This window comes from Girardinichthys multiradiatus, chromosome Y (genome assembly GCF_021462225.1).
Source record: "Girardinichthys multiradiatus isolate DD_20200921_A chromosome Y, DD_fGirMul_XY1, whole genome shotgun sequence".
NCBI lineage: Eukaryota > Metazoa > Chordata > Actinopteri > Cyprinodontiformes > Goodeidae > Girardinichthys > Girardinichthys multiradiatus.
The window spans coordinates 12113345-12128872 of NC_061818.1; the positions used below are offsets into that span (position 1 = coordinate 12113345).

The window sequence follows — 15528 nt, forward strand, 5'->3', positions numbered from 1 at the left end:
AACCTGCTTCCCAATGGTGTTCTAGTAGTTGCAGTACATGGCTGCTATAAATCTGGGTGGTTCATGGACTTTTTTTGACTGACAAACCAGTGTCCCATTTCAGGTGATACGGTTGAAACTTTAATAACATTGGTTGTTCCAAAAGGACAATGATTCCAAACACACCACAAAAGCAGTTTAGGGAAGGACAAAACAACCTTCTGAATAGTTTTCCTAAAGCCCCGGCCTCAAGCCTATGAAAAATTCTTGGATTATTGGAAACTAACCAATCTAAATGAGGTCTACCAATTTTGCCAAGAAGAAAAATCAAATGGCCAGTCAGAAATATCCCAGAATGTATTAACATGAAAACTCACCTTCATAGTCCTCCACTCCTTCCTCTTTCTTCCTGCGTTGATATCCTGAACACAGGGCAACAGAGTCAGACGGATGGGGTGTCTTTTCACTCGTCTCCCCTTCAAGCTTTATTCTAATAATTCCTCCAACCTTGGAAGCCCCCTCATCACAATCCTCATCTTGATCTTCCTCTGAAGAGCTGCAGAGACTGCGTGGGGGATCTGTAGGAATCACCAGGTCTGGCCTGCTGGAGAACAACTCCCTCAGAATGTGGATAGGTGAGATGGTAACATCCCAATTAGTGATCCCAAAGTCACGGAGATGAGCCCGGGCATGACTGGACAGGCCGGCCCGTGTGTCAAAGCCAGCGCTGCAGAACTCACAATGCATCAAGCTGAATGTGTCTGGGTCAAAGTTGGCAACTAAGGACAGAAGAGGAGACAATGCAAGTGGAAGTTTAGGGACTCAAGCAACTCATTGAGGATTTGTTCCATTTCTTCTTTAAACCTCTTTTACAGAGTTTACAGAGGCTGAAAGCAGTTAAATATTTCTGTACCAATCAGGAACATCGTAACTGTGGAATAAAAAAAAGCTTTACACCACCACAAAAGAAACTGAAAATTTCCTCCCATAGTCAGTTTGTAGGTCCATTTCATTAGTCCTGTGATGGAATGTTTTATACACTGCTCAAAAAAATAAAGGGAACACTCAAATAACACATCCTAGGTCTGAATGAATGAAATATTCTCATTGAATACTTTGTTCTGTACAAAGTTGAATGTGCCGACAACAAAATCATACAAAAATCATCAATGGAAATCAAATTTATTAACCAATGGAGGCCTGGATTTGGAGTCACACACAAAATTAAAGTGGAAAAACCCACTACAGGCTGATCCAACTTTGATGTAATGTCCTTAAAACAAGTTAAAATGAGGCTCAGTATTGTGTGTGGCCTCCATGTGTCTGTATGACCTCCCTACAACATCTGGGCATGCTCCTGATCGAGACGGTGGATGGTCTCCTGAGGGATCTCCTCCCAAACCTGGACTAAAGCATCCACCAACTCCTGGACAGTCTGTGGTGCAACGTGACGTTGGTGGGTGGAGCGAGACATGATGTCCCAGATGTGCTCAATCGGATTCAGGTCTGGGGAACGGACGGGCCAGTCCATAGCTTCAATGTCATCATCTTACAGGAACTGCTGACACACTCCAGCCACATGAGGTCCAGCATTGTCCTGCATTAGGAGGAACTCAGGGTCAACCGCACCAGCATACGGTCTCACAAGAGGTCTGAGGATCTCATCTCGGTACCTAATGGCAGTCAGGTTACCTCTGGCGAGCACATGGAGGGCCGTGTGGGCCTCCAAAGAAAAGCCACGCCACACCATTACTGACCCACTGCCAAACCGGTCATGCTGAAGGATGTTGCAGGCAGCAGATCGCTCTCCACGGTGTCTCCAGACTCTGTCACGTCTGTCACATGTGCTCAGTGTGAACCTGCTTTCATCTGTGAAGAGCACAGGATGCCAGTGTCAATCCTGGTGTTTTCTGGCAAATGCCAAGCGTCCTGCACGTTGTTGGGCTGTGACCACAACCCCCATTTGTGGACGTCGGACCCTCATACCATCCTCATGGAGTCGGTTTCTAACCGTTTGTGCAGACACATGTACATTTGTGGCCAGCTGGAGGTCATTTTGCAGGGCTCTGGCAGTGCTCCTCCTGTTCCTCCTTGCACAGGCGGAGGTAGCGGTCCTGCTGCTGGGTTGTTGCCCTCCTAGGGCCTCCTCCACGTCTCCTGGTGTACTGGCCTGTCTCCTGGTAGAGCCTCCAGGCTCTGGACACTACGCTGACAGACACAGCAAACCTTCTTGCCACAGCTGGCATTGATGTGCCATCCTGGATGAGCTGCACTACCTGAGCCACTTGTGTGGGTTGTAGAGTCCGTCTCATGTTACCACGAGTGTGAAAGCACCACCAACATTCAAAAGTGACCAAAATATCAGCCAGAAAGCATCGGTACTGAGAAGTGGTCTGTGGTCCCCACCTGCAGAACCACTCCTTTACTGAGTGTGTCTTGCTGATCGCCAAAGATTTCCCCCTGTTGTCTATTCCATTTGAACAACAGCTGTGAAATTGATTATCAATCAGTGTTGCTTCCTAAGTGGACAGTTTGATTTCACAGAAGATTGATTTACTTGGAGTTATATTGTGTTGTTTAAGTTTTCCCTTTATTTCTTTGAGCAGTGTATATAATAGGAAATATTACTGATCTGGGTTACCTGGAAAAATCTCAGAGGGAATTCAGCCCAACAACACTAACGGAGAAACCTGTGTTGGTGGGGGTGTATTCTTTTATTTAAGAAATTTTTAATACACATTTAGGGGTGTAACAGTCCATGTATTCACAACAAAACCTTTTAGCACAGCCATTTTGGTTCAGAGCACATGGGTACACAATATCTACAGCGTTGTTTTAAACCTATACACATGGTGAATGCATATGTCCAGAACTAAGGAGCAGAATTCTAATCTTCCCAGCGCAACTTCAAATCCAGCACCAAAAGAAAGCAGAGAGGATAACCTGGTATCACAAAAGTCTGGTATTTGGGAACATTGTGGTCCCTCATTTAACTACAGCGATGATGGAGAAAAAAGGGTGGACTGTACCAAAGCTTTTTCAGTGTTTTTGAACAGATAAAAGGTACAAATCTAGCTCTACACTAAACTTAATTACTCACCTGAAAAGATGTTAACTCAAATGTAAACATCACTGGTACAAACAAAAAAAAAATAGACCAGAGTCCAAACCCAGCTGCCTGTTGTCTGTCCAGCCCCAAATGCCTTTATAGCAGCAGGTATGCAGATGTTTACCATTACTGTGTCAAGAAGAGTCTGTCAGACAAGAGGGATTTTTGGCACCAGCAGCACTTCTATGATGCATTCAAGTACAACTAGTACACTGGATTGTCTATCTGTCAAAACAAGTCCAAAGTAATTTCAACCTTGAAATGTTGGGACTGTATTATGTAAAAGTTTCTAAACCACAACATTCAATATTTTCATCCCAAGGCAGTCCCAGGCTAGAAGGGATATTTAGTCCCTCCAGTGTAATTCGGTTTTTTCCCCAGCGTCTTTTCCCAGTGGGACATGGCCGGACATGCCTAGCAGGCACTTTGATCAGATGGCTGAACCAGTTCAGTTAAATCTATCCAATATGCCTCGAATATGCAGCTTCTCTGCTCAGAGCCACTCCTGGATGATGGAGTACCACACCCTACACACCCTTTCTTGAAGGGTGAGCCCAGAGACCCTACGGAGGAGGCTCGTTTTAGCCGTTTCTATCTGAGAGTTCGTTCTTTTGGTCTTGATCCACATCACTTGACCATAGGTGAGAGTGGAAGCACAGATGGCCCAGTAAATTGAGAGGTTATCTCTCAACCATGACAGATCAGTGCAGCCCCTGCATTACTGCAGACAAAGCCCCAGTCCGCCTTTTTCCTGCTCCATCCTACTAACTCTTGTGGACAAGACGCCAAGATACTTGAACTCATCTGCTTGAGGCAAAGACTCACCCCTTCCCAGGAAGGCGCAGTCCACCCTTTTCTGTTTGTGAACTAAAGCGTAAGACTTGGAGGAACAAACTCTTGTATAATCCATCAATCCATCTATTGCTTATACCCGCTCTTTTATTAATTGACAAAACTCAGTCCAAACATTTCCAGTCAGTTCTCCAGAGGCCACTTTTTGGAACGCTAGAACATATTGATAAGATCAACATACTGAAAAATGTCCTGAACTGTGACTTTAAAAGCAAAGTACTGAACCATGATTTTTGGTTACCATTACACCCCTAGTACAAATACGATTCAGTGACCGAACTACTGCAGCCAAAACTGTTTTTCATACTTCATAAGACCTATTCAGACTCGGGACTCTTTAGCATGCGTTTCAGTCAATTTATTACCTTAAAGAACATCCATTAAGATTCTTGTATACAGTTATGTCAGCAGTCTTCTCATGGTGGTTAAAGGTACAATATTCCTATGTTAAAATTCCTTTTTTATTGATCTAATATAATATTCACATTTTTAGCTAAACTGAATTTCGGGTTTTAATTGGTTGTAAGACTTAACCATGATATTGAACAGAAATAAATGCTTAAACTATATCATTATAATTCTATATAATGTATGTGTTTCACTTTCCTATTTAAGATAATTAAACAATTCACTTTTTGATGATGTTCTAAGCTATTGAGATGCACCCGTAATCTTTTTTTTTTTTTTTTTACTTCCAAGGATATTTTGCTCTGAGCAGATCCTTCTGGCATTCCAGCCAGGAAAAGGAACACAGTCAGAGTGATGTGACCACATTAAAGGGCTAAAATTATAACTTCAATATAAAGCAGGTATATTCTCATTTACAGCATCAGTACTTGTGACTGACTCTTATTTCTCTTCTTTCCAGGCAAATATACAATTAGTCTGTTATTTGCAGCTCAGACCTAAATTCACACAAACTTACAGAGATACCTCCTGTGGACTCACCTGTGCCTACAAATAAACTACCCTGGCCAACAGTGTAGTGACCTATTTTTCTTGCACACAAACTCAACACGTTTGTAAAAGGAACGGTTTATAATGGATTCAAGTGTCCAACCCTAAAACTATGAGTTGGCCAATGTGTCCCTCTTTTTTTTTTTGCATGAGGTATGTCAGTTGACCAGATGGCCTGTAAGTGTCACGCGGGACACATCTGCTAAAAGAATGTGGACCCATGTGGCTCATATCAACTTTAAATGTGGTTGGCTCTCAGAGCTGCTAATGTGCTACCTCAACTGTACTTCACCCAATCCAGGCCCAATGATCGATCATACATCAAGCAAATTCTTTCAAAAACAAGAATCGAGTACCCAGGTTTGAATTTGTTGTGGATTGTTTTTTTATAATTGACATGTGGTGGCAATTAAATTTACATGCAGTGAAAAAGTATTGAGACCCCTACATATATCCTATGTCTTTAAATTTTTACACCCTTTAATGTTTCCAATTCTTAAAAAAAATATGAGAGATAACTTGATGATTTCGTTTATTAAGGGTAAAAGCTATCCAAAATAACCTGGCCCTATGTAATAATGTAATCCCCTCTGGACGACTTGCCATAATTGATGGAACCTTGAATTCTCCTCTGCCAGAAAATCCTGAAGGAGCGTGTTTGCTATCAGCTTGTGACCTCAAGCCCAAGTCCATTTGGCTTATGCAGCTTGACAAGGATCCAAAGCAGGGCAGCAAGTTCACCTCTGAATTGCCAAAGTCTGGACTTGAACCTGATGGAGATGTAGTGTCATGACTTTAAACAGGCTGTAAACCCCTCAGATAGAAACAATTCTGCAAAGAAGAGCAGGCCAAAAATTGAGGACAGTTAAAAAAAAAAAAAAAAGATCTCCCAGTTATTGTAAATGATCCCTGTCATCTGTTGTCACTAAGGGGGCAAAACCAGTTATGAGGTTTAGAGGAGACAGGGCCAGGTTGCTTTTGGTAGCTTTATTATCCTGATCTATACCATGAAAACAAGCTATTTAAATCAGCTTTACCAATCCTGCCAAGAAGAGAAGTCGAAAGAGAAGTCAAACATCCAGCCAGAAATATGCCAGGAAACTATCAGTGTCACCAAAAAATGCGCAGCCATGACGTGGTTTGCTAAGGCATAAGACATTTAACATAATATTAGTGTATGTTATTTCTGAGGCTGTATGTGTCTTTTTAACTCTGCGGATTAGAGAAAATCCACAATAAATTCAGAGCTGTGCACCCAACCAAAATCATTAAAATTCTAAATTGAATGATGCTGCATGTCTCTCTGTATGTCTTGTATCACCCTGAAAAAAATGGTTCAAATGCATCATTAGAAAGACCAAAATTGATGTGTCATCCTTATTGGGAATGTATGGAAACCTCAAACCAGTACTGTAATGCTATAGTCTAACACCATGGTATGTTCTTCAGTTAAACCCATGACTTAGCACTGCTTACTTTAAAATTAATCATCCTACATAAAGGGGAATTCTCCACCAAACCGGTTCCAGTTCTTAACTGGTGCTTACTAAGACCCAGTTCTCAATGTTTACTCCGAGACCAACTCTGACCTTAACACCAAACACCTGTGGTGTCCCAGCACCAGTTCACAGTTGGGCCAATGGAAAGAACCAATCCCGTCACAATCTAGCAGAACAGGGAACAACAGCCAATCAAAGCGTTGTGAGCACGATGTTTAAAGCTCTAGAGGTTGGTTTCATTTTTGATCGGTCGCATTTAAAATAAAAAAAAACTTCAGCAAAAATAAAATGTTGGATTAGCATCAGATTAACACAAGGTAACCCTCATCTTCTTACACTTTATTTTGAAATCACCTGTCTGTTTAAATAAGTCAATGCGCAGCATACAGCTATATTCACAGCTGATTATTTTCCCCTAAATCCAAAAACATGATTTCTGAATGGGGTTTTCAGACAAAAATCTCTAGGGGGTGTTAATAAATCTTGCTCTAAATGATGTGCTAACTCCCATTTTCCAGCTGCTGGCACTGATGGGAGATCAACTTGTGAGATCAGATTGTTCGCAAGCACAGCTTGTTGTTTAAAGCTGCATTAATAAAAGGTGCTGATATTACAGCAGAGATACTGAGATTAATAGTATTTATGAAGTCATGCTACAATCCATCACAAAGACACAGAATAAAACAGGAGGCTCAAACAAAAAATAAGCGAAACGTTTATAATGATGTAATGACACTCGGCTCTGAGGTAGTAGAAAAGTTCTTTTAAACAACCAGTTAAGAACTGGAGCCTTTTTGGAAGAAAAGCACTAAAGGACAATAAAACCACTCCACAGCAACATGCAATAAACCACTGACCTTTTTTCTTCTTCTTCTGATAGGAGAAGCTCTTCTCAATGGCGTTGACTTCCTCAGGGGAGATGAAGTGACGCACGTTGTAGCTGACGCCCACTCGCTTCAAGTGTCCTCTCACATGATTGGCAAGACCGATTCCATTATGAAATCGATCAGGGCAGTAAGGGCATTTCCTCTCCACGCTCCTCAGCACTTCCGAATCCTCATCAGTCTCATCTACGTCTTCCTCGAAAACACCCTTTGACAGGAAACACGGCACGTGCTCCTCGTCAGTGTCATCGTCATCATCATCACTGTCAGCTCGTGCCTGGGCCGCAGTAACCCTGCTGCTTCTCCTCAAGAAGAAAACCCTTCTGTCTTTCTGCACCTCCTGTTCGTCTTGGTCCTTTGCACACTTCTTAGTGGTTGGGGATAAGGTTGCCTCCTGTTGTGGTGAAGACTCCTCTGTCAATAAGAAAAAGCCCTCTCGAATGAGATTAATGCCCATCAAATTCAACAATGCCAGAAATGACCTTAGGATAGTTAGCTTAATCATTGCTCGTTAGCTACAGATGAGGAAGCCATAGATGAGCTCCTAGTTTCATCACATTAGCAAACGATGAGTGCTTCAAAGCGTTTGATCAAACAAAAATCTGTCCTTCAGCTTAAACAAACTGGTTCCTTAATTTGATTAGACGTGAAACTCAGACACTCATGGTGATAGCAGTTCTATGGTGGAAAATGTTTTTCATAGTGTTGCTTTTTTGCTCAGTTCCAGCAGAAATTCTTTGAGAAGCTCTAGCCAAGAGCCTTTCCTCAACAGGCCTTCTGATTGCAATACATTTCAGCGCTTTGCAGAAAATTGTTTATGCATATTGGTAATAAATGCAGAAGTAGTGGAACAAAGTTAAAATGTCAACATTAAAAGACTGTTAGATTTGCTAGATTTAGGCTAACTGATGAAGGTCAATTCAACTCAAATATTTTTAGCTCTGCTTTTCTTTGTCGCCACCTCCTAAGGAAAACATCTGACCTTTAGCAGCTAAATGCTACATTGTGTTGGCAGCTCATGACTGACTGTGTCAGCGGGTTTGGTGCTGGGAAAAACTATGTGCAGAGTGGGTATGTGAGCTTTTGAGAATTTAAAATGCAAAAATGCCGAGTTGTCTGTTAAATTTAGGTGGCAGAGATGAGGAGTCATTGCCTTATGTTCAGCATTTTGAAATATGTAGATGTTGAGTTTTTTTCTGTTCCTGTTCCCTATTATATCTTTGTAAGATATTGCTAAAACAAAGTAACATTATTCCTAAACATTTTTATATAAAATAATCCCACTTTTCCAGCCTTTCCAAGACTCAATGTTTCAGTCTCCTTTTTAAAAGATACAAAAACAATTGGTTCTTATTAATTTATGGCAACTGTTTGACAGTGGCCAGGCTTTAAAAATGCAACCTGGAAAAAATAGACAGAGTATAGACGGACGGATATCATTATCAATCAGATGGATGGATATCAATAGGAGAGTGGATGGATGAAACATGGTGATAAAACTAAAACATTCCTTAAAAACCTAAATCTGTAAGGGGTTTGATTATTTTGGGCTTAGCTGCATAATCTAGATAAATGTAGCGATGTAACTCTTCTACCCTGTAGCCTTACCGGTGTTGTGCAGCTTCCTTCCCACAGGTGAGCTTGCCTCTCGCTGGGACAGCTTAAGTTCATTGCTGAGATCAGATTCCGACTCTTCCGCTTCACTCCCAGACGACGTGTCATCATCTGCCTCGGGATCAAACGTGGACTGATCAGCATGAGGCTTCCCCGCTGTCCTGAATCTCCCAGTAACACTCTCGGGTCGCGTCGCACCCCGGTCTGATTTTGTGCTATCCTCGGAGGCAGTGATATCCCCTTGGCTTGTGACAGGAGAAGCATTGGGCAGGGATTCGCACTCAGAGAGGTAATGACAATCTGGGGCTATTTTTAAAATTTGTGCCTTAGATGTTAAAGACTGGCTGGTCTCATTGTCCTGCTTAGTTGACGTCTTTTCTGGGTGAACCAGAGTCTGGTATTCCCTCAGTCCTCTCTGGCCAGGGTGGGGGTGGAGAAAGTGCTTATTCCTCTTGTGAATCTTGGAGTGATTGGCCAGTGCCTGGGATGTTCTTGTGCTGAAGTTACACTCACTGCAGACAAAGCAGCGGCGGTGGGCCTGTGCTGAGCTTCGGACTGTATTTGAATTTGGGGGTACTGAGTGCACATTGATGACAACAGGATCCGTGTCCTGAACTGAAAATGAAGCAGTGGATAGAGCAGGAGATTTCTCCATTTCTCTGTCTGACATTTCACCTGGATTCAGCATTGGGTCTGTATATTGTGTAACAATTGGGTCAGCACACGCATGCTTCACAGCTCTGCTCTCCAGTGCCTCAGACTCTTTTGCCTTGTCATTCTCATTCAGTTTCTCAATCTCCTCCAGGATCTTCAGACGGGACTCCTGGTGCTTTCTGTGGTGGTCGGCCAGCGCCGGGCGGTTTGGCAGGTTACATCCACACTCTGCACACCGTAAACGGCTGCCCTTTCCTGAACGCCTGGTTTCCCCAGCTGAAGTCTGGCAGTGCTCAGTCATGTGCTCCTGCAGGTGAACCTGCTTTTTGAAGTAAATGCTACACTCCACACATGTAAAGATTTCATTATCCGAACCCAACCCTCTTTTCTCCTCTAGTTCTTTCTCGGCTTTGTCTCTGAACTTTATCGTCTCGGTCTCGTCAAAATTGACTTCCTCAAATTCATAAACCCCTGCTGCTCGACTGAGCGGTGCAGTCTCGTCGGTTTTAGATGTTTGAGGACTCAGTCTTTCCAACTTGTGAGTTTCCGAGGATCCAATTCCAGAGAAGGGTCTAAGCAGTGCCCTCTTCCTTCTGCACCGCTGTATGAAAGTGCAGTGAGCCCATGGAGCAGGAGGCGGACTCTCTGCGTCGGAGTCTCCAGGGAAGGTGTAAACATCTCTCTCAGGCTCCCTAGCTTCCTGTCCCTTGGGCCTCGTTTCTCCCTTGCCGCCGTCAGCGTCCTCTTCCTTTGGGCAGTCTTCCTTTGGTTTTCCTTTGCACAGAAATGGCTTAGCACCCTCGCATACACTCCATACTCTGTTATCTGCTGCTGTAAAGAAAGCATGGGGATTCAGAATGATGAAAAGAGAGGTATCAGGTTTGGTTTCTCCCTTTTGGATACTCACATTCTGTTTGGCCAAGCTGACTTGTATTTGGCTCCTCTTTCTTTGTGTTCTTTTTGTTGTCACTACACCCCTCTGCAGGGGTGGATGTGTCAGTCGTATTATTGAAGGAATGCAGTTTCTGAAATTCCTGGTCATCTTCACCATCAAGCCTATTAGAAAGGAAACATGACATGATTGTGAAGATGGAAACTGAATCTATGCACTGTCTTACATTTTATTGTAGGGGCAGTAGCTAAAGCCATGACTTTAGTGCTGCCCACCCTGGTTTCAAGTCTGATACAATAAATTCATTTAAAAATCACTACAACCAACATTTCTGGGTTTATTCTTTAATTGTGCGGTGGTATTTTAGATGACATATTGTAAAAATCCAGCAAACAGAAATGCACACTATTGTTAGAAAAAGACTGTTCTCTAACTGATTAGAAATTTAATATTCATCATACGTCTCTCTTACTGGAGTTTAAAGAAAGTACTTTTCAAACAATTTTCAGTTCTAATACAAATGCTATTTAGTTGAACAATTTGTAGGACTAAAGGGTAGGATTTGAGAGAAGGAACTTTGTCACATGTGTGACCAACACCAGAACCTCGAGGAAATAACAGTGCCTTGCTTTGGGTCAGGCTGTTTTTTTGTGGGTTTCTTTGGAAATGACATGCGTTTATACTCCAAGGTTCTGTCGCCTCCAGCTCCCTCTCTCTCAGCTGGATGAAAGTTGGCTTTTCTGTATTAACAGTGGTTCTGCCTGACCTGAGATCACTTGGAAAAATGCAGAATGTACTGGGTTCTGGCCCAGATCTTTGTCTTGGTCGTTCCTTGTTTAAGATTCTGAAACAATTTATAAACATTAAATGTGAGGAAAACAAGTCAATTTTGCAGTCAGTAACACCGAGTTAAATAAATGTAGCAGCGTACCGTACTACCAAACATATTTTTACCCACCAATTCTAGACAGGTTGATCAGTCCTGGTTACTGAGTAAGTCTTATTGTGGTTCTGATTATTTTTGTGTCTGAGCTTTAGTCTAATCTGAGCTGCTCTCAGGCAGCCACAGCTTCCTGGAGAGGAGACATCAGCAGGACTGATCAGCCAATCAGAGAATTGGTAATTCTGGACACATGTGGTGACATCACATTACACAGCCAATCAGAAAAACAGAAGCTATTATTTTCACTACTACCACCATTTATACTCATCATCAAAGGAAGAATAAACTGGAAACAAGTGTCCTTATTGATGAAATACCTCCCTGCCTGAAGCAGTCTGTGACATTCAAGGTTTTCAACATGTAATCACTCTAGTGAATGAGACCAGTGCATATTTCAGAGTTAAATACATTTTTACCCATTTAAAGTTAGGACTAATCATGAAATAATTCTGGGTTATTTTAAAAGCTTTCATAATTTTCAAATGATATATTAAGATCATTTATAGTATAAGGACACTTCAGATGTATGGACAGGGATCCAAACAAGTAGCTTTTGTTCACTACATCACAGCAAGGTCTTTAAAAACATTTATATCTTGAAGATTCTGGGATGCAATCTGCAAGGGAAGGAGGTAATTGTGACCAGATCTAGTCACAGGGAAATTTAAGAACCCAGGAAGGCATTTTTTTTAAATCTTGGTGAAAGTAGTTAAATGTGTATGAAAGGTCAGATTTGATGTGTTTGTGTGAACAACACTATATCATCTCCCATGGTTTGTAATGCCATTTTAAAATTAAATGAACAACACAACCAGATTTCGTGACCACACTAATGTAAATTCCAGGCTTTTTAAATGTCTAACAAACGCAGTATTTTAGACCACAAACACAAGCAGAAGGCAGTGAAAGTGAAGTAGAACCTTTCATCCTCCTGCATCAATTGATAAATGTAGTTGTATTTTGGGGTTATATCCAAGCAAGGTGAAAATGTTTTGGTCAGTACGTACAGAAGGAACCAACAAAAGTAGCATAAGATAGCAGGATGTTCATAGTCTTCAGAGTGGTTAGGTTTGTTATTTTAACTTGTTAACAAATCAATTTCATGAACTGCTTAGATTGTAGGTCGAGCATTTGCTTAAAAATCGGCAGGACAGCGAAAACAACAATATGAGACTTTATGCCTAAAACTATTTGACTAGGATCTGCTTTATTAAAAGTGTCAATACAACAGATTAATTGAGACACAATTTTCTGCAACCTTTCACATTAAGAGCCTTGAGGAAAATACACACAGCTTACTTTTATTTATAAAGATTACCTTCATTCTTGAAATCTTATTGAGACTGTTTTTCCGATTTTATTCAAAAATGTATCGATATTTTAGAAAAATGTTGACGTATTCAGTACAGCGTACACAAATGTCTTTTGTACTACATTCAATCTTTTTTTAATAAGTGCCTACTGACCAGACGTTTTTACAGCCCAAGTAATTCAATCATACAAAGAAATCAACACAAGACCATATGTTAATTTTTGTATTGGACAGTGGAATGACAAGGGGCATAGGTATCAAAAACATAAAGAAAATGAGATGCAAAATGGCATGAAAGGCCTAAAACCCATCTGAAATCTTTCGGAATTTAGAAAACAATGTAGCCTGCTGTCCAAATTAATATTGACTGCTTTGGTCCAAACTGAAGGCTTTCAAAAAAGATTTCTTCTTACCAAGGTATTGCACAAGAAGAATTTTTTAAAAGAAGTAAAAGCAAAGGCCGCTCTGAAAACCTTGCAACCTGATTGTTGCGACATATACTGATGGCATTGGTTGCAGGAGCATTTCAAAACCTCTGAATGTTCCAGTGAGCACTATTGGGGACATAATCTGGAAGTGGGGAAAAAAACATAATATCACCATTAACCCTCCAAGACTATCTACTCCTTGCAATATCTCTGAAAGAGAAGTCAAAACAAACTAATGAAAAGAGTTGTCCAGGAGCCAAAAACTTCTGACAAATAGTTTTGGAAAAGCCTGGAATAAGCCAGGCATTGTTCTTTTTTTTTTTTTTTATAAATAATGCACTCAAACACCATGGCTTCTATGCACATTCAATGCACAAGACTCCACTGGTGAAGAAAAAATATGTTGAAGCTTGTTTAACATGTGCTGTAGAACATTTGGACAAGCCAATCCAAAAAATAAATTATAATCTGATGAAGATGAGGCAAAAATTGAATTCTTTGGATGTTCACACACCATGTTTGGAGAAGGAATGGAATTTTTCAGGACAGTGTACCAAAAACAAGCCAAGGAAACTAAATCTCTTTCAGACAAAAAAGGTAAGCTGCTTAAATGACCCAACTAATCACACCACTTGAATCAACCTGAAAATGTATGCAAAGGAGTAAAATAGACATATATTACACCCGAAATCATCATCATCATATTTACCAATATTATCGCCATCGCAAGATTTTCTAATATCCTGCAGCCCTAGTATTCACTATTTATTTTCCCTGCCATTTAATGGTTACAGTTAAAATAGGATATGCAAAATAATAAAAAATATCACTACTCATACTACTACTACTAATAATAATAATGTTAACATTTGTGCTGCAGAAAATAGCGTGTTCCCATCTTAATGTAATAACTTCAGCTTGTGTTAGAAATGCCAAAAAAAGATTACATTTAAACAAGCAAAATATTGATTATGAATTTGCATGCAGTAATGGATGCCCATTGAATTTTCATGGACAGAGATACAAAAAGGAAATATAAAGCATAATAGAAGAGATGGTTATTTGTTTGCTACAGTAAGGCCCCTTGGTCGATGGCGCCTTAGGCCAAGATAAATCACCAACAGAAAAGACTGGCACTAAGACCATTTGTTCATTCACTGCATATAATCTACATGGAATGTTAGAGGTTCCTCGCCAGCGGTGACTTTAAAACAAAATTAGCAAAGTGCTTTGGCCATAAAAAGTGTTAATAAACTGCTTATTTTCAGATCTAATGATTTATATCTCAATCAGTCAGAGACATTGTATTATGCAATCTCTGTTAGTGAACATGTCGCTACAGTTTTTAAATGCATAAAAGAATGAAGGAACACATTGTTATCAGCTTGTACTAGTAGTAACCCTTGTCTTTGAGCAAAACAATTTCTGACTGTGCAGCTGGAACATGGTTAAGTTGAATGTGACATTATTCCCAGATCTGACTTCTGAGGTAAATAGAATCCAGATAAGGTAGCGGAAGAAAAGCTGGGGCCACAAACGAGACATTCCAGTCCCGACAATCCTTGAATCTAGACTTTGGACTTTATAACAGTGCAGACTATTTTAATTTAAAGAATCATTGAAGAAATCTGAGGTAAAGAGAAAACGGTGACACTCCGTGGATTATGATTGGCAAGTCTGACTTAACATTAGTTACATTATTTTGACTCTAAAAGCTACGTGCATCCCATCCTCACCTGAGTCCAGCAGAAGGAGATCCTGGGCTGTGAGTAGCCAGACCGTGAGGGTTAGAAAAGTTCTGTAGCTCCTCCTCTGACAACATCACAGCAGACAGAGCACACAACCACAGAAACATCACTTCACGGCTCAACAGGTAAAAATCCACAGTTAAAACTACTGATCATACTCAGGTTACATAAAAAGTGAAATGCAAAGACTTCTGACTAGAAGCAGGTTGAAAAAAAAAAAAAAAACATTTATAACCCCAAACGGACAAAAGTGATAAATATAGATGCACCAATCGGGCTTTTGCCGGCCAATCCTGATGTTATTTCTAAGATTGAAAACTTCTCAATTATACGGACGAAACATTAAACATAAAAGAAAGGGTTCATTCGTAAAGGGAATGCTTCAACAAACATGAACACATTTGATTAAAACTTAGGTAGACCAAAACATACTACGGGGTTTTCAATTTTTCTTCCAACCAAAAATCTGAAAGGTGTAGCATGCAAATGTATTCAGTGCCCTTAAATCTGATTTCCTTAAAGACAATCTTGTGTCACTCACTGGATCAGAAATCCTCCAATTAATGAAACTCGCCAGCTTGAGTGTAATTTAATCTCAGTATAAACCCAGCCATTCTGTGAAGGCCTCGGAGGTTTGTTAGAGAAACAAACAGCATC

The 15528-nt window shown here is 40.7% G+C and overlaps 1 protein-coding gene across 1 annotated transcript in view; it reads right to left on the reverse strand.

The window, feature by feature from the left end:
- LOC124863668 (protein Wiz-like) overlaps nt 1-15528 on the reverse strand; it is a 44112-nt gene that overhangs the window by 26498 nt on the left and 2086 nt on the right. Inside the window, exons 4-8 of the mRNA XM_047358090.1 lie at nt 14860-14935; nt 10456-10604; nt 8889-10379; nt 7254-7694; nt 357-758 (exon numbers count right to left, since the gene is read on the reverse strand). Of these exons, the coding sequence (XP_047214046.1) occupies nt 357-758; nt 7254-7694; nt 8889-10379; nt 10456-10604; nt 14860-14935 (2559 nt within the window). The remainder of the gene's footprint in view (nt 1-356; nt 759-7253; nt 7695-8888; nt 10380-10455; nt 10605-14859; nt 14936-15528) is intronic.